Raw genomic sequence first — 27,147 nt, 5'->3', positions numbered from 1 at the left:
TAGCCAAATCAAACTGAGTCAGCCTCTCTGTCAGCAATTTCAAGAGCTATACAATTTTTAATAAAGTGAAACCTATACTTATTGTGCCTTCAGTAAGTATCAATGTGACCTCCGAATGTGGTAAACCTGTCACTAGATTATGCAAAGAGTTACCTTTCATAATAATGGGTCATTGAGGCGTCTCATTAATGTAAATAAACAATTACCAAAAAAACCATTCCTGTTCTTCTTGGAAAGAATGTTTTCCTTAACTCCAAAACACTGATAAAGTTTGGTGGCTATCGCTTTAAGCCCTTTCCTTTTCTTATCAGCCACAGACACATTCCCCAACAACTGCCACCCCCTCCCCAAAACAGTGCCTTTTTCTTTTTGTAAAAGGGAAAAAAAAAAAGTGGGAAGGTAGCTACTGATCTTAGATCAAATAAGGTGATATTTAAGTTTCATTTTGAGATTTCTTCCACATTTCCGGGACCTAAGCTATGAAACAGAATATGGGATCTAGGATCATTTCTAAGAACAAGTACACAGAGTGTTGACTGGTGGGAAATGCATCTGAAGTTGACAAAAGAGATGGAGATAACCAGAACAAGATTAACCATTAGAGCCAAAAACTCAACTCCCAGAATAAATGACAAGAGATAAAGAAATAAGATTTCTATAGCTTTCTTATTTTGAATAATTTTAAACAGAAAGGAAAGAATTTTGTGCTCATCCTCTTGTAAAATACCTGCCAACTTTTAATTTTTCGATTTTCAATAATTTCAACCTTAATAGGCACTATTCATCTGATCCCTTTGACCAAAAAAGCTCTGGTGTTCAGTCTCCTTATCTATTCTAAAATTTCTGTTTAATGTACCAACATGGCTTCTCTTCTTTACAAAAATGTCAAATCAATTCTGACTCCAGCTTCAAAAGTATGGAACAATATTTTTCCAATATTCTGAGGGATTGATTCTTATGTCTAGCTCTCTAACAATTCCATCTGGATTCTAAAACTATTTTCATGCAATTTTTTAAATGGAAGAGACCTTAGAAATCAACTAGTCTATACCTCTTCCTTTGCAGGTGCTAAGACTTGACCCTAAGTGTAGTTAAGAAAACCTCTCCCAGGTCACTCAGCCAGTTAATAAATGATAACAGCTGAAAGTAGTAAGATTTCCTGAAGCCTACTCCTATATTCTTGCACCAAGGAACTGGCAGGTAGAGGCTTACAAATTTGTTTTATATAAAAGAAAATAACTTTTAATTAGTTAGGCAAGTAACAGTAAAACAGTGTTTTTCAAATGCTTAATAAGAATCTTCTGTAAAAGTTCATCTCCTTATACATTCTAAGAGTAGTATTATAACTGTTTGTATCTTTTCATTGCTTAACACAATTTTCTATTGCCACTCTAACAAATTAAAACAAACGAAGAGGTTTAAAATTAAAATAACAGCCATTTATAATCTCACCGTTCTCCAGGACTGAAGTCTGGCAGGTTCGGCTGGGTACTCTGCTTAGCGTCTCAGAAGGCCAAAATCAAGCTGCCAGTTGGTCTGGGCCCTTATCTAGAGACTAGGGGAGAGTTCGTTTCCAGGATCATTAGGTTGTTGGCAAAATTCAATTCTGTGTAGGACTGAGGTCCTCATTTCTTTGCTGGCCTTTGGCAAAAGGTCATTCTTAGTTTCTAGAGGCAGCTTGCTTTCCTCTGCTCACAGCCCCCGTATCTTCAAAGCCAGCAAAAACACATCAAATCTTTCTCCCGCTTTGGATCCCTCTGACTTGTTCCACTGCATCTTCCTAACTTCTTCCTCTGCCTCTGCTTTTAAGGGCTCATGTGACTACATTGGGCCCACCTGGATAACCCAGGACAGCCTCTGCTTTTAAGGATTCCTGAGACTACATTGGGCCCACCTGGATAACCCAGGACAGCCTCTGCTTTTAAGGATTCCTGAGACTACATTGGGCCCACCTGGATAACCCAGGCTAGCCTCCTCACTGACAACTGAAGGTCAACCTTAATTACAACCACAAAGTCCCTTTGCCAGTACAAGGTAACATATTCATGGGCACAATATCTCATCATATTCACTGTCCTGGGCATTACGGCATGGAATCTTGAGGACCAAAATTCTGCCTACTACACTTAGCACCTGTTTTATTGACATAACCTTAAAGATTTACATTTTTTTTTTTAACAGATCCTATTGTTCAAACTTAACAACTCTAACAAAAATGTAAATTTTCACCCCTAACATTTATACGTCCATTTCCAGGAATGGCTCAGATTGGCCCTGCTTAGGTCCAATCACAGGGCCAGCTTCGTAAGGACATAACCAGTGCAATCACCCATGGGCCTGGACTCAGAAAAGCCCCACACCTGGGGCTTAATTAATGCTCTTCAGGTGCTATCTTGAAATTCTTAATACTTTGTTTTGTAAGTAAAGTCCTATAGACAATGGAGCATGTACTGAGGGTTTGTTTGAAAAAGAGTATATTTCTCTTTCATTTTTGCAGAATAGTTCCAATAGGTACAAAATTCTAGGTTGGGATTTTTTTTTTCCTTTAGCACTTTAAAGATGTCATTCAGTTCTCTCCTGTATCCCCCCAATTGAAAAGTCGGCTATTATTTTTGCTTCTTTGAAGGTAATATCTTTTTTTTTCCTTTTAAGAGGTTTCTCTTTTTTTGGGTTTTCAGTGGTTTGACTACCTACCCTGTGCCCTAATTGTGGTTTTTCACTGTATTTATCCTGATAGGATTTGTAGTACTTCTTGATTCTGTAGGTTGATATCTTCATGAGTTCTAGAAAATTCTTAGCCTTTATTTATTCAGGCTATTCCTCTCACCCATGGCCTAGATATTTTCTAACTGACCTATCAACCAGTTCACGATCCTCCCCACAGCTGTGTCTAATTTGCTGTTAAACTCATCTACTGAGTCCTTCACTTCAGTTATACTAGTTTTCATTTCTAGAATTCCTTTCAATTCTTTTTCTAGATTCTTCTGATTCTCTAATGAAATCCATCTTTTCATCAATTTTTTAATATATTGATTATAATTATTTTATAGCCCATGTCTGATAATTCCAAAAGCTAGAACACTATGAGAATGTTTCTAATGATTGTTGTTTTATATTTTTTAAATCTTGGTCCTGGCTTGCGATAGGCATGATTTATTTTTTATAGAATGTCAGGTACTGTGTTTAAAACTTACAGAGACTCTGCACGATGTCTCTTGCTTCTGGCAATGACAGACAGTTAAAGTAAAGGCAGATCACCTTAAAATCAATTGAGTTTATCAGAGGCTGCATTTCAATTTTTATAACTTATTGTCTATTTCTAGTTCTCTGTAACTCCAAGGATGTAGCCCTTCAGGGGTCCCAATTAAAAGTTTAGAGTGTTTTACCAGGGTCCTGCATATTCCTCCCTGAATTCTAGTTTGTGACCTCTTAGCAATGTGAAACTGCCAAAAATTATGCTCAGCATCTCCCAGCTTAGCTGCCACTGCTTGGCTTCTCAGCCTCATAGCCCGTACTGTCATTAAGTGACAAATAACCCAAGGTGAAAAGTGGCACTGAATACAGGGCTCACCTCAGTGTGTTTCTCTTCACTCTGGGTTCTTTGCCCTTTGGTAGTACTACAATGCCTGTAGATATTCTTTTTAATATAGCTTTCTCATTTTGTCAGTATGGGCCTTAGCTTGAAATAAACTAATCTATCATACCTGAAAATGGAGATCAGATGTTGCTGATCTTAGTGGCCTCGCTTTATGTATGCATCCATATCTTATTGGCTCCAAAAGTATTAAAGACAGGTTGACATACCTATGGGATAGTTTATTTTTCTGTGTTTTATCTTCTGCTTGAAAGCTAAACCATTTACTTCTTAAATTTTTCAATTATTTCTCTGTTAAAATTATTATTTCAACTTATATTCAAAATGTTTCTCCTTAATAGTTCAAGCTGACTCCTTATGTATAACATATAAGGTGTATTTGGGAGCATTTGGGAGCACCTTCGTTGTAAATGCTGTCTTGCACTTTTTTTTTTAAATAAGGTAACAGTGTTCACAGAGACTGGATTCTTTTCACAATAAAAAAAGAAGAAGTTACGTAAATACCCACTATTTCAAAGAATGCTGCATGTATAACTTTGTTCTTTGACAACTTCTTGTCATCTCTCAAAGCATATAAGATTTATGAAATGGGTTGAGCAGAAGCTATGGATATCTCCTATAGTTACATTACCATAAAATCTCAATAATTCAAAATTGAAATTTATGATCACTGAAACATTTCTATGCTATAATTTGAGCCTGAACTAAGAAAATGTTTCATTGTATAATTAAATGTATAAAAATTGTGAAGGCAGTTTATCCTACTCAAGAAAGGAAATTGCTTTTAAGGACTACTTTAAGGGCACCAACTTTCTGTATGCCTCTGAAGAGTATTTATAAAATCAGTTTAATCTATATCAGACAATAGCAACAATACTTACACTATCTCATTTTTTCAGTATTATTTGTAAATATACTTAGTAACGAATGCAAATTATTATGTGTAATTGAAAGTGCCAAAAACTAAATTTCTCATCAAAACAAATTGCAGCCCAGGATTTCACTCTCCAGCATTTTTACTATCAATTAATTAAAGACAAAAAACAAAAACCTAGGCACTTCTTCCTACCTATAGAACCTTTCTTTGAAAGTCATGTTATTTCTAAATTTGTGTTCCTGAAATGTATGATATTAACTACAAACTCAAAAAAAAAAAAATTTGGCTCTAAACCAAAAAAAACTAGGAATAAGTATAGATAGACTAGTACCACACTAGTAATCACAATTATATTCTCCTAGCTCAACAGATTAACTGGCTTTTAATACAATTATAGGTCATTATTCAGTATTATCATTGCCCTGGGCATTTGTTTCAAAACATGAATTTCGTATTTTAGCAGACTGCAATTAATTTCCCTTGGTGGGTCAAGGGACCTTTAAAGATTTATAAGCGTTCAAGACACAAAGGAACTAGCACATTTCCCCACCCCCCCAAAGGCTCTATTCTATTTCATCTATTTCCCTGGCTCAATTCTTCATAACTTTTTGCTCATATTTACTGCTACAGATGTAGCCATCACAGTCAGAAAATGGCAATTAGTTTAGCATGCTACAAACCAGCTGTCAAAATTGTATGCAGACTGTATGTTCGTAATAAAGTATTATTGCTATTAATAAAGAGACAACATTTCAGGAACCACTGTATCAGAAATTTCATTACAGAAATAGGGATAATCTGATAGATGCAGAGATACAAGGGTCTGCATGACTTCTTTGCTAAGAATGAGTAAGTATCCTCAACCAAACCATCACCACAGTATACAGAGGCTTTACAGTTTGACAGTTAAGAACACTGGATTTGATGGGAAGCCCTTCAAACCTTCACTCTTCCATTTACCAGCGAGCTGTATGTTCACAAGCAAGTTACTTAACCTCTCTGTACCTCAGTGTTCTCATCTATAAAATAGGAATAACAACAGTACCTACTTTACTGGGATTTATTTTAGTGAGGATTAAATAAAAATGAATGTAGAACTAAGCCCAGTGACTGGAAAATGATAAAGTCAATAAATATTAAAAACTGTTGTGAGGCACATGAAAAGATGCTCAACATCACTAATTATTAGAGAAATGCAAATCAAAACTACAATGAGGTATCACCTCATACCAATCAAAATGGCTATCAACAAAAAGTCTACAAACAACAAATGCTGGAGAGGGTGTGGAGAAAAGGCAACCCTCCTACACTGTTGGTGGGAATGTAAATTGGTGTACTCACTATGGAAAACAATATGGAGGTTCCTTAAAAAACTAAAATGGAGCTACCATATGATTCAGCAATCCCACTCCTGGGCATATAACCGGAAAAGACAAAAACTCTAATTCAAAAAGATACAGGCACCCCAATGTTCATAGCAGCACTATTTACAATAGTCAGGTCATGGAAGCAACCTAAATGCCCATCAAGAGACAACTGGTGAGATATATGTAAGAAGATGTGAGTAGAAAGATACACACACACACACACACACACACACACACACACACACACACAAACATACACATACACACAATGGAATATTACTCAGCCATAAAAAAAGAATGAAATATTGCCATTTGCAGCAACATGGATGGACCTAGAAAATATCATACTGAGTGAAGCTGTCAGAGAAAGACAAATATTATATGATATCACTTACATGTGGAATCTATAAAATAATACAAATGAATATATACAAAACAGAAACAGACTCACAGACATAGAAAACAAACTTATGGTTACTAAAGGGGAAAAGGAGGTGGAAAGGAATACATTAGGAGTATGGGATTAATAGATACAAACTGTATACATAAAATAGGTAAGCAACAAGGATTGACTATATAGCACAGGGAACAATATTCAGTATCTAGTAATAGCCTGTAGTGGAAAATCATCTGAATCACTGTGCTGTGCACCTGAAACTAACACAATATTGTAAATCAACTATACTTCAGTAAAGAATAAATAAATAAATGATTTTTTAAAAATAAAGGGACTTCAGTGCTACAAGAAAAAAAATATTGAGGTTACTTTTTTTTCTCTTTGTAGATTGCATGTCTTTTTCCCTTTGTCTTTGGACTTGATCATCCCCAACACTCTCACCAACACAGTGTTTTCCTGTCTTTGGGAGTCTACTTTGCTTCACAGGAGCTACATTAGTATTTTTCCACCTCAGACTTTAGGATCTCATCTTAGTTCACCTTAGACACACTCCAGGAAAGCAGCAGTGTACAATGGAAAAAGGTTTAGACACAGAATTTGTCCAACTGAAACGTAATGTGTGTCACATAGGTAATTTCAAATTTTCTACGAGCCACATTAAAAAAGGAAAAAGAAACAGGTGAAATTAATTATAATAATATATTTTATTTGACTGAATATATCCAAAATATTAACATTTTAACAAGCGGCAGTAGCCACACTTCAAGTGCTCAATAGCCACATATGCCTACTATATCAGGCAATAGAGATTTAGAGTCAAATGGACCTGGATTCAAATTCTAGCTCTGCCAACTACTTGCCATTTACCTGTTAAATCTCAGTTTCATTACATTAAAAATAACTATGTCCACAAGATTTAGTGTACACAGAAGTAAAAATATAATGTTATACATATGAAACATATAATGTTATAAACCAGTTACCTAAGTAAACAATAAATTAAAAAATAAATATTCTACCACCCACAAAAATAAAATAATAACTATCTCCAGATACTGTTATGAGAATTAAAATGGCATACACAAAGCACTTAACACAAGGCCTGACATACCGGGGTGCTCATTAAATGAGAATTCCCTCACCCTAACCTTCTACTCTAAAACTGAATGCTGGCTCAATATAGAATAATCTGTGCCCCAGCCTTAGTTCCTTCCCTTCTACCCCTACTACAAACTATAGCCTTTTCCCCCACCTTCACAGCTCTACCTCCTGGCTTCCTAGCATCTATAAACTTCACTGTGTGGACTTCTAGAAGCCATGGAACCTCTTAGTCATGACCCAAGTATGTGGTCCTAAGAAACTGAAGAGACCTGTGCCTGAAAACTTCCTTCTCCTCTGACCCTGTCTCATCCATCTCCCCAACAGTTGCCACTGCTGCAGCTTCCCCAGCAACTGCCATCAACAGCAATGCTTCCTCACCGGAGACAGACTGACCCTCCAACATTGAAAAGGATCATTCTACAAAATAACTGGCCAGACCCTCCAAAAGTGTCAAGGTCAAAAAAGATAAAGAGTGACCAAGGAACTGTCACAGATTAAAAGAGACTAGAGAGACACGAAAAATAAAAATGAAATATAGGATTCTGGGTAGGATCTTGGTATAGAAAGAGGACATGAGTGGGAAAACCAGTGAAATTCAAACAAGGTCTGTAGACTAGTTAATAGTATTATATCAATGTCAATTTCCTGGTCTCCATAATTGTCCTGTGGTTGTGTATAATGTTAAAATTGGGGGGATATAAGATGAGTAAGGTCTGAGGAGCTAATGTATAACATGGTGATGATAGTTAATAACACTGTATTATATAATTGAACTTGGCTAAGAGAGTAAATGTTCTCCATGTCTGTCTCTCTTTCACTCACACACACACACACACACACACACACACACACACACACACGGTAAATAGGTGATGGACGTGTTAATTAACTTGATGGGGGGAATTCTTTCACAATGTATACATATATCAATTCATCCCAGTGTATACTTTAAATACCTTACAATTTTGTCAATTTTACTTTAATAAAACAGAAAAAAAATTAGGGGGTATATGGGAACTCTCTATACTATTTTTACAACATTTCTTTAAGTCATGTCAAAGTGAAAAGTTAAAACACTTTTAAATGTGTTTATTTGAAACTTTATTATGAAGGAACCTCTGTCCCAATGGATGGTAATTGATATATCATTATAAAATAGTGCTACTTATGCTAAGTCTATGGCAGTAAGGCCATCACACAGGTTAATGAAAAGTCGATTCCAAGGTATAGAAAATCCACCTTAATCACCACTATTAGTTTGCAAATCCACTAAGAGAGTATGATGTCACCTACTTACACTCTAACACTGAGGACTTGATGACAGCAAGTAATGTTTTGTGCGACCAGTAACGTTATCAAACAAATACACCGTTTGATTTAACATTACTGAATAATGTGGTTAAACAGTAGCACCACTGCTACCAACAGAAAGAAAGTTACAGGAAAATGAAGAGATGCAAAGAAGTGTATTCCAATATGCACACTTCCCCCACTCAGACCTTCCTTGCTTTAGGAAACGGCCTTGGTCAATAAGCTCTGAATGAAATTTCTTACAACAGAAGTCTGCTCTGCTACATCCTGTGTTCCTGTAACATGAATTAGCTCATAGGCAACTGGTGAGAAAGAATGGAGAAAGAATTTTCAGTATAAAGCAGAAGCTGCACTGGTTCACATCTGATTTTCTTCCCAGATCATTAATGTTTTGCCTCCTTAATAATAACAGCTGAAGGCTAAGTACACTAAAGGCAGCAAGCTAAGAAGGAATCAGTATTATACATTCAACCTTTCTCCTAGAAGTGCTTAAAGCAAGGTTAACTGGGATCTTTGTTTTCAAAAAAAAATAAAGTTATAAATAAATAAATAAAACAAAGTAACACAAAACAATGAGCTGAGCATACATCTCTGGGATCAATACATTTTGTACAAAGCTTGCAATCTTTCCTCTACTTGCAACTTCTGATAATAATGCCCCTGGCCCTTGTAAATATAGATAGCCTCAACCCTTCCTTATATTGTCTTCCATCAAGCTACCTTCACCTTTTTTGTTTTAAGTAAAATCCGACATTTACTGCAGTGTTTATTTATTAGAAAGTTCATATGTCTTTTAAATGGTGCTATTGGAATTGTTGTTATTTTCATTAGTGCTGTGGTTACAAACATGCATAAGCCCTAGTAACTTAAGTATGAATTTATGAACTACGTTTTCCAGAAATGCATATATAATATTACCATAGAAATGCTGCATTTCCACATACTCTGAATACATAAAATGCTGTCCAAGGATAATTTAAAATATAAACTGTCAAACTACCTTGTTTCCAAAGATTACTTATATATCAATAAAATGTGTTATTAATACCAATATTATATTTATCATACTTTATATTTAGCCATAAATTCAAAATTTAGTCATGCATTTCTGTATTAGTCACAAATTTCTTACACAGATAGGATATTCTAATGTCAGGACATGTGTCTAGAAAGGATTTTTGTTCATAAAACTAAAAAGATACTTTAAACAGTGTCTTTTACTATATTACATCATGCTAAAGAAGATTTTGGTATAAGACGTTTGGTTCATAAAAAGAAAGCAACAATTACTGCTTAATGATTATTTGTTATTAAATAACATGATACCAATCACTAAGCATTCTTATATGTAAATAGCTCCTGCTAGCAACAAGCATTATGAAAGAAAATTTGTGTTATTTGTACATGACAGAGATATAGCACAATTAACTCATTAAAAATACAGTTCAACCGAAATAGCTACAATTCAGTATATAAACCTCAATTTGAATACACTACTTCTGAAATTAATTTATATAATAAATATCAATTACTTTAATATTTACATAAATGAATAGTGTTCTCTTTTTTACATAGTCTGTGATATGCTAGGGTACTCTTATGGACCCATGCAACCCTGAATTTTAAGGAGGCTTTTTTTTTCCCCAACTACCTATTCAAATTCACTTGGTTGGAGATAGTATGTTTCTCATAGAAAAAAGTTACTGCACAATTGTCTGCTTATAGTGTGACCTCTTTCACTTGGGTGGGTATCCTCTCCACCACTAAGCGAGGATGTAACCTTGTCAAACCAAAGGCAAAAGAATAATGAGTGCACAACAGGCTAACCCAGCATGGAAAGGTTGTTAAGGACGTTGCAGAAACAGTTCCCTGAATGACAAAATAAAAGTATACTCCAAAGAGTAGGTTAATATTAAAGAAAGCACTCAAGAACATGAGAAGCATTTAATTCCCATCCTTGGATGGCTGCCATATAAAACTTCACTCAAATTTATTTCATTAGTTACTGACCAGATTTACTTAATATGTTTTCAAATCTTGGTAGAACAGGTTTGACTGAGACACATTTAGAAAATATCTGTTTCCACAAAGTACTAGCCAAAGGTAAGTATGAACTAGTAGATAACGTTTTGCTTTTACCAATTATAAATTATCACCCAACAAAAAACCATCATTCCAATTCAAGAATCAGAGCTATAAGCTGGAAGTCTTCACCAAACAGGAGGATTTTACTATCATTAAAACAAGTAACAAAAAAAAAAAAAAACAAGTAACAGTAATTGCTACATTGCCACCCCAAAGCACTAACTGGCATAACAGGGAATCATATTAAAACATTTTTATAAGTAGCTGAAACCAGCAGAAATTAGGCAAGTTCTGTTGCAGTCTTCTCAATGTAAATTTACTTTTAAAATAAACAAACAAATCTCAAGCATGTACTAGGACTATCATTGTGTCAGTTATGTACATTTTGACATTCCTTTTCTACACTATGATTGGAATGAAATTTTTGTTCCGGACCAGTCTTAATACTTTAACAGAGAAACAGTGCCACCTTTTGGTCCCAAACAAAAGCCTCCAGTCTACTAATCTTCCAAACTTCCTTTTTTCAGTTAAATTACCGATATATATAAATGCCACTGAATTTCATGTCACAATTATCATCGTCTAGAAATATTTTGTAGCTACACAAGCTAATAAACCATGAGAGTAACATAAGAGTTGCTTCCAAAATGTGGAATTTCAAAATTACCCAAATACCAAGTTCATGTACTCTAGATCATCAATATAATAATTTCTAATCAACATTTCATTAAACACGCTCTGCCAAATCCAGGTTATGTCAGTCAACTGATATATTTTAAGTATAAAAGAAAAATCCTTTCTTATAGCACTGTTACATTTCAAAATTGATTTTGAAAAATGCATTATATCAATATTTTAAATGGACCTATTAATTTAATAATTGACAATATGGTATAAACAGTGAATTACTAGTTAAATCAGATAATTATAAATAATTTTATATATGAATATAGTATGTTTCTGATTTACTTACACTAATGACACAATGTCACCACGTTGTACTTCAAAATTCCTCACTTTCCAGTGGTTCAAAAGCACCACATCAGATGACTGGCTCCCCCCAGGATTCAAAGAAGGCTAAAAAATAAGATGAAAGAGACACATCTATCATTTGTATTTTTCATTCTTCATGGTTCCTTGCACTTCATAGCTGTAGTGCAGTGCAATATAACATTTCTAATATGGTAGCTTTCAACAAACTGCTGTTCTAAAATAACTGCAAATGATGAGTTTTCAAAAAGGCTCGTTGGGATTCTTCACAGAGAACCAGAAAAAAAAATACATTACCAATACTTATTTGAAAGGAAAACGTGCTAGATATTCAAATCTTTACTAAACTCCAACAAAGAGCATGGAAACCTGTAAGAAGAATTAAAAGGAAAAAGTGAATCAAACCTCCCAACAAAATATTCGGATAGGATCTAATTCCACAGTAAGTACACATTATCGTTCCATCTGGAGAAAAGAAGAAATAATCTCAAATCAACCAGGAAAACACCCATATGAAGAAGTAAAGGGACCAGAAGAAACGAGTGATGGGATAAGCTTGGAAAATATGGGAATTTGCCAATTTGACCTCTCTTTTCTCCAGAGAGCATGCAACAAGGGTCCTGGCTCCAGTTTAAGCCTAATAAGTAACCTGCACCTTAGGATTCAGACAAGTCTAGATGTGCCTAAGGATTGATGGGGCAAAAAATGAGAAACATTTTATGTAAGAGTTCATCTGAAGGTCAGGAATCATCTAGGCATAAAAAACTGACTGAGGGGCTTCCCTGGTGGCACAGTGGTTGAGAATCAGTCTGCCAATGTAGGGGACACGGGTTCGAGCCCTGGTCTGGGAGGATCCCACATGCCACGGAGCAATTAGGCCCGTGAGCCACAACTACTGAGCCTGCGCGTCTGGAGCCTGTGCTCCGCAACAAGAGAGGCCGCGATAGTGAGAGGCCCGCGCACCGCGATGAAGAGTGGCCACCGCTTGCCACAATTAGAGAAAGCCCTCGCACAGAAACGAAGACCCAACACAGCCATAAATAAATAAACAAATAAATAAAATTTAAAAAAAAAACAACTGACTGAGGAGCCATAAAGCCAACATACCTGTCACCTGGACAGGGGTGCAGAAAAAGCCAATGGATATCAAGTCTGAAACCTGATGGTGGACAAAAGAATGAGAAAAAGTAGGAGAGCTTTTTCACCATTGACCCTCCAGGGTCTCTGAGAACGTCATAGGGGAAACAGCAATTTCTGCGGTGGTGGGAAAGGTACCAAACCACAGCTGAGGCTCTCCACCTTCACAGATGGTGGCAGCAAGAGGAGACACACCACAGCTACCAGGTCAGGAGTGAGGAAAACAGTGCATGCCAGACAACAGCCTGTCCCTGGAGCAGTAGTGACATACTATTTTTTAAAGATTCCTGGTATTACTTGTAGGTTCTACAAAGCAGATGTGAGCAAAGCTGTGGAAATTTTGCATGGGGGCTATTATCATGACCTTATTTTTGACTCCCCAGATTTTTTGTGGCCAAAAAATATTGGTTATCCTTGGGGGTCTCAAACCCTTCTACAGCTTCTGCAACTCCTTTATGCGATAATGCCTAAATATCTCTAAGTTTAGTTTTGAATTCCCTGCTAATCATCACTTGACTATCTGACATAAAATTCAACATGATTAAATGGAATTTGTCATCATTTCCTACCAAAACAGTTTTCTTCCTTATTTTCTTACATCCTATTTACCATTTTCCCAGTCAACCAACTTAAAATCTTAATTATCTTTTTACTTCATATCCAACCAGTCACCAAGCTAAAGGGATTTTCTTTTCATAATATCTTTCACTTATGGCCCATCTTGTCTCCTCTCTACCATCATCATATTTCAAGCACCAGTCATCATACAACTTCATGCACCTATACTAGTCAGTCTCTCACCTCCAACTCAAAAGTGCATGATTCTATTTCTTTATAACTATAAAATCTTAAGTTACTTAACTTTATTATACTCCAATTTCCTTACTAGTAAAATGGTGATATTTAGTAACTATTCTCTAATTGATAATTAAAGAATAATGATAGCCAATACTTGCTGAGTACTTACCATGTGCAAGACATTGTTCTAAGGGCTTTACAAATATTAACTTATTCGGTGAGATCATGCATTTAAAGTGCTTAGAATAGTTCTTAGCCCATAGTTAAGCTCTCAATAACTTCTATTATTGATATTACTAAATCACAACTTTAATTAGAGGTAGTTTTGTACCCTTTCCCCAGGTTCCTCCTCTGGCTCTATCCCTAATAAGGAACAGAGCTGATATGGCAGGATAAATCCAAGGGGCTTTGTTGGGCCATGGTGCTAGGGTATGGAGCTTTTGCCATCACACAGTAGGGTTAAGCTAAAAGTCATGCTTCCATAGGGGTTTATTCTTTCTCATCCATATTTCTCATTCATATTCTCTATTTCTTCCTCTCCCTCTCTGTCTTTGAGTTCTGTATCTTGCAAGTCCTTTCCCCTTATTTCTTTGTATTTCTCTTCCTACATAACTGATGTGGCAAAGGTGGCCTAGGGGGAGACCACCTGCACATAAAATCTTTCCATTGCACTTGCACTGGGTCCATTTCTTTTCCTTGCCATCAGAGTAGTGAAGAACAAAAGTGATTTAATTATTTCCAACTGCTCTTCCTTAGTGTCTTTTATTGTTTTTCAAAAGTTTGTGATTACAACTCTTAATAAGACATTTTACACTTTACCCAATACACACATGCACAAATACACACATCTGAACAAGATGCCACAAAATAATAATTACCTTTACTTCATACACCCTGATATTTTCTTTCTCTCTTAATCCATGTTTTTAAAATTCTGTCTATTGCCAACCATATTAATTTCCCATCCACTATTATTGATCTACAACCTACAAATAAGTTGTAACCCACAGTGCTAACATCACAGCTTTAGATGATTCTTCTTTAACCATTATCCTATGAAGGCTGCTTTCTTCTGGAATTCTACTGTCAGTTCTTTCATCTCTGTTTTATATTATTTCCTTAGAAAAATCATCAATATTCTCAGTTGCAAATACCACCCATATACCTATGACTGTTAAAAGTGAAGTCCCAAATCACTTCCTCCTTTATACTCAATACATAGCACTGCATACTACAACACTTCACATACTGTGATGTCAGTTTTATTTACCTGTCTCCACATCTAAGCAGGAAGCACTTTATCCATTACTGTGACCCCTAGTTAAATTTATACCCTACCCCCCAACTGCATTTCTGAAATTCTAGAACATAATTCTAATTGGTTGCTGGGCATCAAATTTGATCAAGCCATTCCCCTACTTAAAATCCTTCACTAGCTTCCTGACACTACCAACATGACTGTCTTCAACATAAAAATCAAGAGACATATGATCTGCAGGACCCTACCAATCCCCACTTACATAGTTCCTACAAGTTACACTAAACCACAAGCAGTGCTCTCTATACACAGGTTACTTCCTCACACTCCCAAGGCATCATCTAAGCAAAATTCCTGCCTGACATGTTTCCCCCTCTTTCCCTCTTCCCACAATCTGTTTAACTCATACTTCAAAACAACACTTGAGGGCCCCGCCCATCACCATGTTGTTCCCTCGGTGCTGGCCCCCGGCAGTGCCGCCGACGCCTCCTGCCCGCAGGGTCCTCGACCCTCTCTCTTTCCTCCCTGCACCCCGACGGGCTGGCCCGGAGCTCCCGGGCTTTCCTGCGTGTGGCCGCGAGAAACTCCCTGCGCTCCTATAATGCGCCTGGCACAGTGGTGAACGGCTTTTCCTGCTGTCCATGTCCAAGTGGATCTTCCCGACAGCCCTAGAGATAATGATAATATTTGAACTGAACAATTAAGGGTTCTGCAATCAGAGATCTTGAGATTAAAAATGTTAGGAAAATCATCGCTTTTTAAAGTAATTCTCCTTGGAGATGGTGGAGTTGGGAAGAGTTCTCTAATGAACAGATATGTGTCTAATTAGTTTGATACCCAGCTCACCAATAGGTGTGGGATTTTTAAATAAAGATTTGGAGGTGGATGGACATTTTGTTACCATACAGATCTGGGACACGGCCGGTCAAGAGTGATTCAGAAGCCTGAGGACACCATTTTACAGAGGTTCTGACTGTTGCCCGCTTACTTTTTGCGTCGATGATTCTCAAAGCTTCCAGAACTTGAGTAACTGGAAGAAAGAATTCATATATTATGTGGATGTGAAAAAGCCCGAAAGCTTTCCTTTTGTGATTTTGGGTAACAAAGTTGACATCAGCGAGCGGCAGGTGTCTGCAGAAGAAGCTCAAGCCTGGTGCAGGGACAACAGCGACCATTCTTACTTTTGAAACAGGTGCAAAAGATGCGACGAATGTCACAGCAGCCTTTGAGGAAGCAGTTCGAAGAGTGCTTGCTACCGAGGATAGGTCAGATCACTTGATTCAGACAGACACAATTAGTCTGCACCGAAAGCCCAAGCCCAGCTCATCTTGCTGTTGAAGTTAGAGAGGTTGCCCGTGCGATCTAACCAGCTCACACACTTGCACAGATAAGCAGAGGGTGAAGACGAGAATTAGTGTTTGCAGCGATGGATCATGTACTCATAAAATTAAACTAACCATATTACTGCCTTGTTAGTGGGTGGGAGAAGGGACACATCCACTCACAGGAGACTCTATTTACTCAGTAATGGCACCTTACATTTATAAGTTGTTAACGGTTGTCTAATAATGTTTAATTTAAATATGTATGTTACAGAGCTAATAAATGAGATGACCAAGACTTTGTAATTAAAACAAAACACTTGAGTATTCTAGGAGTTACTGTTTTTCCCTGGGAAAATGGAGAACTACTTTTTCTATGTGTATATTTTTATGTAATTAGCATTCTGTTCCTGGTTCAGGGAAAACGTGTCCTAAAGCAATAATGTTAGATATTAAAGATTAAAATCCAGAAAAAAAAAAAAAACAAACTTGAATTCCGTGAGGCAATCTCATAGGAATTCTTTCCTATCACTCCTTATCTCTCCTCCCCATTCCCATCTTCAGTCTCCATTAGGTGATCAAAACTCCCAAGTTCCCCATCAAAACCTGTGACTGCTGCTATCATAGCAGTTTTAAGCACATATCATAATTATTGGATTGTCTCTCCAAGAGTCTATAAGCATTTTGAGAATAGATTATTTCTTATGTCTGTGTTCTTCATACGTGGGCAAGTAAGGATATTAATAAATTTTAGTGGAAAGAATTTTTTAAAAATCAATTAATGAAATTTCCAAAGACTCCCCAAATCAACATGCCCAAAACAGAGACCATATTCCATCCTAGCCCCAAAATATACTTCTATACTCTCCTCCTTAGTTAACAGTATCACCACTCACCTTATCCCCCATACTAGAAAACTCTTGAGTCCTTCTCAACTTCTCTCTCCAAGTCACCTATCACCAGACTTTCCCTCTTCCCAGAATGCCTTTTCCCTACTTGGAAAAATTCTATTTATCTTTCAAAGCCCAGCTCAGATGATGGTGACTTCTCTGTGAAGCCTTAAAACAAAACACAACAAAACTTGAAGTTCCCTTGCAGAAATTAGGAAATTACTTCCTGGTGCTCCATGGTTAGGGACACAATAATCCCTATAGACTCAAACCTTGACACTTGCATTCATCTTTCCCTTACAGAATCAATCATCTACCAACTTTTCTAATGTTAATTGTTAGAACCAAAAGGTAATGCATTGTAAACAAAAGATTTATGTAGGGGGAAAAAAACCCAGAAGGAAGCACGTCTAATTTCAAGCAGTAAAATATTAGAATCATTAGTCAACACCTGGAAGACCTTGTTTGATTTTTACAAAGGAAACACTAGTTTTCTTTTACCTTTCCTCTCCTCCACAAGGATAAATTAATCATTCCCCCACCTGTGCTCCCTTAGCAATTTAGGTAAACTTCAGGGAGAGCTCTTAAAACCTTATAACGGGTATCTGCCTATACATATGACTCTTTCACTGTAAGTTTCTCAATTGCAGGAACCATACTTTATTCATTTTTGTATGCCCAATCACAGAACAGTGGCTGGAAAATAGTATTTCTATACTTTGAAGTTTAAAAGATTAAATGTGTTTGAAAGCATATTTAACTAAGATGTTTCCCAAGCAATGTATGTTATCTAAACAATGTATACATCTCTTGGACTTCCCTGGTGGCACAGTGGTTAAGAATCTGCGTGCCAATGCAGGGAACACGGGTTCGAGCCCTGGTCCGAGAAGATCCCACATGCCGCAGAGCAACTAAGCCCGTGCGCCACAACTACTGAGCCTGCACTCTGGAGCTCACAAGCCACAACTACTGAAGCCCGTGTGCCTAGAGCCCGTGCTCCACAACAAGAGAAGCCACTGCAATGAGAAGCCCGTGCACCACAACGAAGAGTAGCCCTTGCTCGCCGCAACTAGAGAAAGCCTGTGTGCAGCAACGAACACCCAACGCAGCCATTAAATAAATTTAAAGAAAAAAAACCAAAACATTATGCCCATTATGTTTTTAAGTTTCATTTTTAAAACATACATACATATATAAATAAAGGTATACAGTAAAAAAAATCTTAAGTTAACTCTGATGGATGAGATTATAATCTTCTTCTTTTTTTTTTTTTGGAAAAAATTTAAGTTACATTAAAAAGAGGTTATATGCTTTGCTCTGACCTAAGTACTATAACATTCACTCTAAGAAAGACAATATAAGTCAGAAGATTTCAACAGATGTTAATAAATTATGTTAAACCTTGAAATGGCAGATATCAAACCTGCTTTTGAAACAAATATACCACGGAAGTTGAGCTTTAATGTTCTCTCTGATCAATCTGAAGGATTTTTATTTCTTCTACAAACAAATATTATTGTCAAGGTATCCTAAATTCTCAACTTGTGTCTAAGTTCAAATCATATGACAGTTTGGGGGAAATATATGTCTTGATTTAGGAAAATATAACTCCCCTAGAGAATTAAACAGAGACATGATAGATTTCTCACCTTGTAAGATTTAGCCACAGCCAAATAATAAATGATATTATTATGGTTTTGATTTTTTCTATAAATTTCTTATTCATTTATTTTCTCATTCACTTTTTAATTAAAACAAAAGAAGTCCACAGCCACAATTCACTACCGATAGTCTACCAATAAAGCCTGGTTTTAACCTCACTTCTTTGGGAGCAGTATTGTCAATCTTTTCAGACCTATAATGAGCACTACCCACCCTGACTATATACAATCTAAAATGTTTAAATAGTATTTTGTGCTTTTCAATATGATAGTCCCCCGTGGCAGCCACAGGAACCAACAGCAGCCCCCAGACTTCTTTTGAAGAACCATTATTTTAGAGAACTGATTGGTAGGGTGAGGTGCGCCAGAGTGGGACTATTAAAGTAAGAGAAGAAACTGAAATAATACTTCATTGTAAACTTTCTAACATTGTAGCACTAGCCAGCAAGCAATGAGGTACACTTAAAATAAGTATATTCTGATTACAGAACAATTATTATTATTAGACGCCATACTTTTGAAAAAACATGAATAAAATTGTGTAAAATGTCATCTTCCTTCTCTTGCTATTCAGGTGTCTTATTGTTTGCATGGCTTCTAGAGTTCTCAGACTTGTCTTACAAGGTGTGCATAATAAAATGGACTATACTGTACCCAAGTCTGCATGAAGCTTTAAGTTGGAAGTGGAGCATTCTTTCCAGGTAAAGGGTACTTATTACCCATAGCCCTGAATACTTGACCCCCTACAATGACCATCCATCTAATTCAAAAATTATTCAAACTTTTGACCTCAGGGCCCTTAACCTGGCAAGGTGATAAAAACCTAGAGTCGCACATACATACTCAGTTACACTTGAGTGCTAAAAGGAAGAAATTCATATCATAAAGCATCTCAGGAAATGTATACTTATTAAGTCCTAGTTACATTTGACACTTTATTAATAAGTTGAGAATAATGGGCTCCTCACACCTGCTCCAGCTTCCAGAGGCTCCCCACAGGAGCATCTGGCAATATCAGGAGGTCCCCATTAGAAACCTCCTCGCTTCACAGAGTCACTTTAGAGCTCTGGCCTAGACCAGTCACTCCGCCTTGACCAGATAATCCTGGCAGCCTCTCTCTGCTCACATGTGTAGACTTTGGACAGGTTTCACATGAGCTGGAACAGAGATATATTTTTATATGCCCAACTTAAAAGACAACAAAGGATGCCTTTGTTAAAGAAGTGAAGTTAGAAAAATTAATTCATGCTTTCTTTTACTCATTCATTCCTTCATCACTGAAAAACTCCTGAATTCCAATTCTGCTAGGCATTGTGCTAGACAATGGGATTCCTCACCCCTGAAAATCCAAATATGATTCAAATCACATTTTATTCAGAGATTTAAGAGCCTTTTAAAAAATATTCACTTTAAATTGAGGTGAATATTTTCTCATCCTTTTGATATTTCTGCACGAAATTTTATTCACTGAAAAATAATTTGTATTTCTGTAGATACTAAATTTCTTAACTTTTCTTTAAAAAGCAAGCCTTTAAAGCTATATTAATAAAATTTTTAAATGGACATATACCATTTTAATTTAACTTGGAAGAATAGTGAGTTGCTAATTTTTCATTCTTTAGATTGTATTTTCTATGTATATATAGAGACACATCAAAGTTTTACAGGCACTCTCATATATTGCTTGTACAAATAAAAATCTTTACAAACTATCTGAAAGGTAATTTGCCAAAATGTATCTAAAGTCTTTAAAGTGGTCTTATCCTTAGGCCTGGAAATGTCATATTTAGAAAGTTATCCTAAGGAAATAATCAAAAATATGTACAAGGATGCTTATCATATATTATTTATGATAGGTGAATAACTGAGCCAACCTAAATACCTATAATAGAAAACTGATTCAAATAGTAATGGTTAAACCATATGATATATGGATACCAGAAGCCATTAAAAATCACATTGCAGAGAAATATTTAAGGATATTTGGATATGTTTGGCAAAATAAATTAGGTGAAAATGTGATAAATGGAAAAAAACAAATTGGTGTGATCCAGCTTAGAAAGGGAAGGGAGGAAGGGAGAGAAGGAGGGAGGGAAGGAGGAAGGAAAACTGCAGAAAGGTATGAGAAGAACTTATAATGGTTTAGAAATGCAAACTTTTAGTCAAAAGTCTGGGCTTAAATCTGTGTAATCTTCAACAGATTAATCTCTCTGCTCCTGTTTCTTCATCTGTAAAATGGATTAGTAATAGTACCTTCATCATAGGATTTTCGGGCATATTAAACAAACTATTATATTTAAACTGAATACTATACTATAATGCCTGGAACACACTGATCACTCAGTACTTTTTAACTATTAGTATTATACAATAACATCTTAAAGTAACTAATTCTGGAAGGTGATGTAGATTATTTTTATTTGTGTATTTTTCTATACTGTCCAAGTTTTCTTCAATCAAAATGCAATGCTTGGGGCTTCCCTGGTGGCGCAGTGGTTGAGAATCTGCCTGCCAATGCAGGGGACACGGGTTTGAGCCCTGGTCTGGGAAGATCCCACATGCCGCGGAGCAACTGGGCCCGTGAGCCACAACTACTGAGCCTGAGCGTCTGGAGCCTCTGCTCCGCAACAAGAGAGGCAGCGATAGTGAGAGGCCCGCGCACCGCGATGAAGAGTGGCCCCCACTCGCCGCAACTGGAGAAAGCCCTCGCACAGAAACGAAGACCCAACACAGCCAAAAATAAAAAAATTTAAAAAATTTTTTAAAAAAATGCAATGCTTTAGAGAAAGAAGGAAGCAATTAAGCTTTTAAAGGAAAAAAAGCATCTGATTCTTTTTTTTTTTTTAACTAGAGGAGTATCTAATTTTATTTTTTCACAATTTTATTTATTTATTTATTTTATTTATTTATTTTTGGCTGCATTGGGTCTTCGTTGCTGCACATGGGCTTTCTCTAGTTGCGGCAAGCAGGGGCTACTCTTCGTTGTGGTGCGCGGGCTTCTCATTGCGGTGGCTTCTCTTGTTGTGGAGCATGGGCTCTATGCGCACAGGCTTCAGTACTTGTAGCACGCCGGCTCAGTAGTTGTGGCTCATGAGTACAGTGCAGGCTCAGTAGTTGTGGTGCATGGGCTTAGTTGCTCCGCAGCATGTGGGATCTTCCTGGACCAGGGCTGAACCCGTATCCCCTGCATTGGCAGGCAGATTCTTAACCACTGTGCCACCAGGGAAGCCCCAAGCATCTGATTCTTATATCTTTTTATTACAAATATGTTTGAAGTTTGCTTTCTTCTTAAGTTCTTTAGTGTTTAAGCATCCCCTTTATTCACATCACTGTAACTAGACTGCAAGGTTACAATCTGCAAACTTTCTGGTTCAATGCAATAATGCAATTACTACAAAACACTACCATTAAATATGTGTATGGTGTTTCCCTGCTAAAAAAACATATTGATATAGCTATTAATAGTTCTAATTAATCACAAAATGAAATAGATGTATAGTTAATGAAATATTAAATTGATATAAATAAACATTTCTACATAGTAACAAGAAGACAGATTACTATATGTAATCTAAGCCAGCTACATAGATACATCTATGTACTGACACCAAGATACATCTATATACTGATGAATCTTTAACATCCTCATAAAACTGAATAAGGCCTTCTTATTCACTAGTACGTCCTTCTCCATTGCCCAGAAGAAACCACGTTTCCCTCTGATGTGCCCTCCTGACCTAAAAAGAAGTTCATAGTAAGATGTGTAGCAACAGAAAGAAGTTGGTTCAACAAATAAAAAAAGGTTTTTAGGAGGCTGATGGGATGATTTCCCCAGGTGTACATAACTCCAAAGAGGCCAAACTCCCAAGTAGGTGCAGTGCACAGCAATCTATTCACTTCACGTGTACAATATCTGTAAACAAATCTGTGAAAATGAGACCATGGATTTTAAATCCTTCAGCTCTTCATTGCTGAACCTGATACTGCATCATATGAAAAAAAAAAAAGCCCCCATTCTAGCAGTACAAGTGGGTATAAATAGAAATTTTGGTCCATGGGACCTCTGAATTACATAAATCAAAGCTATTAGAATTCAAGGGATTGACTGTGTAGAAAACAGTCTATTGAAAGGAATCAAAAAGCATTGTGGCAGATAAAAGGGACAAAAGCATACAATCTTTATATTACTCATCTACTGCTATAAAACAAACTACTCCAAAACTTAAAACAGTAATCAGCTATTTGCTCTTGATTCTCTGCATTTAGGCTATGCTAAATGACTAACCAGGTGGTTAGTAAGCTAGTGTGACCTGAGATCATTCAGGCAACTGCAATCATAGGGATAGCAGTGATCCCAGAGGACAAGCTCCACTGTGTAAGCATCTAACAAACCTCTGTAGACATGTTCGCTATAATTCCACTGGCCAAAGGAAGTCATATGGCCAAGCCAAGAGTCAGGGTAGGAGTCTACAAAAGAGCTTGAGAACCAAGAGGCATGGCTTATAGGAGTTGGGGGTAGGGGAGGGGATGTTAATGTAACAATCTATCAAAGTTCTGCCCTCTGGACCCAATGAATCATATCCTTCCCACATGCAAACACATGCAACCCTTCCCAGGATCTCCAACATCTCCTCTGACTTTTGCAAAAGGATCAAATTTTATTACCTCATAATATGCATCAGCTCCAAGTATGGATGAGGATACAACTTGAATGCAGCTCATCTTGAATCAGAAGTTTACGAAGCAAAAAGAAAAAATTGTCTGTCCCCCAAATATCCAACATACAATGGAAAGACAGGGGACAGGATAACTACAATAGATTTTAAAAAGGAATGGGAGAAACACAGAATTCATTTATCCATACAGGTCTAAAATCCAGCAGCAGATGTTGTCAGAGCCTCCTAACACAGGGACAGGAATGTTCTTTTAATTAGGGCCCATTTCTGTTATCTGGAATGGTTTCCTAATCTATTCTTCTCCATGGGTCTTTGCTCTGCCCTCTGGGCTTTGGGGTTCTTTTTAAATAGAAATGCTGCTATTCATAGTAAATTGAGGCCAAGAGGCCTCTTTTTAAACTGACCATCCCTTTTAGTATAAGCCAATTCTAATCTCTTAAAACTTTGTAGACTTCCTATGCATCTAACTGAGCTTCATTCTATTCCCCCTAAAACTATATCCATAACTCTTTCAAACTAGATCCTTCTCTAATTTGGAAGTGTTAGGTTGTTAGGGCACAAAACCCTTAAGATTCTTATCAACTTATCATCTCTTTCATCTAGCTAAAAGGACCTACCTTAAATCTTTCTAAGGTCTTAATAAAGAGTACTTGATATTTACTCCAGGCCACTTTGTACTTTAAGAATATTTTGCCTGCCAGAGACTATGAAAGAAACAGTTTTATTTTCCAATACAGAAATTCCTGGACACCCTGTATTTCCTCTAATTTCTGCTTTAAGTTCATTTCTCTCTTCCCATACCTTATACAAAGCTATCAGAAGCCAGTTGACAATTTCAATATTCTGCCTGGATCCTTAAGCCAGATCCACAAATTCAGTACATACATCTTCTGTATTCTAAGTTCCTGTAAGTGACAGTTTTTAAAATTGTTTCAGAACCATAAAAATGCGTCATCATCATTCCAATCTCCAATAACAGTTTCCTCACCACCTCTCCAGATTCCATTAACAGTTTGTCATTTTTCCAGCCTCTGCCAACAATCCCTTCATCATTTTTCTAGACCTCAACTGCCACCCAGTCCCAAAACCAATGCAACATAATTTAGGATTTTGTTATGGCAGCACCTCACTAATAATACTAATTTTAGTTTCAGTTACCTATTGCTTCATGACAAACAATTCCAAAACTGTGCCTTAAAAGAATAACCATTTATTTGATCATGATGCTGCAATTTGGGCTCCACTCAGTGGGGGCAGATCCTCTGCTGCTTTCTCCTGTGGTCACTCATGTGGTTGTAACCATATGGGGCTCAAATGGGGCTGGAAGTCCTAGATGGCCCTAGTCATATGTCAGGCATTTACCTGGGGATTGTTGGCCAGAATGTCTCATTTGTCCTTCAATATCCCCTCTAGCAGGACAGCCTGAGTTTCTTGCATGTTCCCAGTTCACAAGTGCTCACCATGTTTCCACTTGAATAACATCTGCTGATGCCCCATGGTTAAAGCAAGTCACATGGCCAGAGTCAATGTGGGGGGAACTATACAAATCAATGAGAGAGTTATGATTCATTGAGAAGCTATTACTGTAAAAATCTATAAGTCTCCCATCCTAAGAGAATATGCCATTCTCTCAGCTAACACTCTGTGCTTCCTATTGGTCATTTTAAAAACTACAGAAATAAAAGACGGTATATATTGTAAGAAAGAAAGAGAGCAAGGAAGGAAGGAAGGAAGGAAGGAAGGAAAGGAGGGAGGGAGGAAGAAAATTCGCTGGTAAAACAAATAAACTAAATAAAGCAAAAAAAATTAACAGACATTCTTAAAATGTCTTTAAAAATTAAAAAACATTCTTAAAGCTACAAAGTGCAGAACACACATTTTAAAGTTTTAATAAAGTAGAAAGATAATATAAAAGTAAAATTAGGAAGAAGAAATAAAAACAAAGTTTATAAACTAGTAAGAAAATCTAAAATGAAAATAATATAAATTGATAAAACAATTGGTATGAGATTAGAAACAAGAAAATAAGCTAAAACTAGCACAGATATATGGTAAATAATTCAACAGACAAAAGGATGGGGAATAAAACATATATTTTTAAAAAATACCATGAGTTAGAATTCAAAAGCTTAACAAACCAAGGCAATCAGGATTTTTCAAGCAAAAGTTGTTTGCATTTTGGCAAATCCCCCAACAATCTCTCATACCCAAGAGCTGGGGCTCTCTGTAAAAAAACAGTTCTCAAACTTGAGCATTGACAGAGCTTGTCACAATGCAGATTCCAAGGTCCTAGCAGTGATTCTAATTTCATAGATCTGAAATGGGGCTCGGGTACACACGTAGTGTTAATAAAAAAGGCCCAAGAACCACACTAACTGCAAAAGGGCTTTCTCAGGCATTGCGCCTCCTCATCCTTTGTGCTGCATTTACTGCTTGAAGCCGTTACGACAAGCCCACATTTAAAATTTCAGAATCGGGCTTCCCTGGTGGCGTAGTGGTTGAGAATCTGCCTGCCAATGCAGGGGACAGGGGTTCGAGCCCTGGCCTGGGAAGATCCCACATGCCGCGGAGCAACTAAGCCCGTGAGCCACAACTACTGAGCCTGCGCGTCTGGAGCCTGTGCTCTGCAACAAGAGAGGCCGCGACAGTGAGAGGCCCGCGCACCGCGATGAAGAGTGGCCCCCGCTTGCCACAACTAGAGAAAGCCCTCGCACAGAAACGAAGACACAACACAGCCATAAATAAATAAAATATTTAAAAAATAAAAAATAAAAAAATAAAAATAAAATAAAATAAAATTTCAGAATCAAGAGCTAATGTGCTCCACTCCCTTAGTTATAGGTCAATGTGAGCAGCTTCACCCTTTCACTCCTCCCTCCAGCAATAAAGCAGCATTTTTCATATTACAGGTCGTGACCAGTGAGTGAGTCATAGAATCAATTTAATGGGTTGTGACCAGAATAGAAAATATCGGAGGGCATTGCACATAATGATGGTAATTACAGTTTAAGCACTGTTACATGAAACTTTTGTTTCAGTCGCGTGTCTGTGTGTACAATGAAAATCTATAATATGAGTCATGGGCAAAAAGGTTTGAAAATTTCTGCTATAAAGAATATGATGGATTCATCAAGGAGCTAAAAAGTTTTTCAGGTGCAAAGTGCAGAAACACCCTCAAATTTAAAGGAAAATAATTTTAATGATGATAATTTCATTTTATCATATTGCTGTAGGGTTTAATTATTCAGGCACTTCAATGCTTCAAAGAACAAATTTAATATGCAGTTATTCACCATCCTCTTGAACAGGTAGGTGAGAGGAATATGGTCCCTTTCTTTTAGAAGCTTACAAAGTAATTAGTATTAACCCATAGTTAAGATGACTAGAGGACAATACAAAAGAATTTATAATCATAAGTTAAATTTACAGGGCTGTAGGATTTCAAATAAGTGAATGATGGAATTAGGGAAAGCTGTGTGAAGAAGATAGGACTTGAGTTTAGCCTTAAAGGAAGTGTAAGATAAGAAAAAGCAGACAGGAAAAGGTATAGTATTAAGTCTTGTTGTATAGTCAAACTAGGCTAACTGCCTATAAAAAGAATCTCCAAAGCTCAGTCTATAATACAATAGTGAGTGGATTTACTACACCCACTATTGGGTGTAGTACAATACACCCAGTACTA

General features: G+C 36.8%; 1 protein-coding gene and 1 pseudogene across 3 annotated transcripts in view; one reads left to right on the top strand and one right to left on the bottom strand.

Moving 5' to 3' along the window:
* Window positions 1-27,147, bottom strand: part of IMMP2L (inner mitochondrial membrane peptidase subunit 2) — a 904,017-nt gene that overhangs the window by 816,762 nt on the left and 60,108 nt on the right. For all 3 annotated transcript variants that reach the window (XM_059932691.1, XM_059932693.1, XM_059932690.1), the window contains one exon: window positions 11,707-11,810. In XM_059932691.1, coding sequence (XP_059788674.1) covers window positions 11,707-11,810 — 104 coding nt within the window. The remainder of the gene's footprint in view (window positions 1-11,706; window positions 11,811-27,147) is intronic.
* Window positions 15,641-16,320, top strand: LOC132371446 (ras-related protein Rab-9A-like; annotated as a pseudogene).

The sequence above is a fragment of the Balaenoptera ricei genome, chromosome 9 (assembly GCF_028023285.1).
Source record: "Balaenoptera ricei isolate mBalRic1 chromosome 9, mBalRic1.hap2, whole genome shotgun sequence".
Taxonomy (NCBI): Eukaryota; Metazoa; Chordata; class Mammalia; order Artiodactyla; family Balaenopteridae; genus Balaenoptera; species Balaenoptera ricei.
The sequence above is the reverse complement of the archived record's forward strand: the minus strand, read 5'-3'. Positions and strand labels throughout refer to the sequence as shown.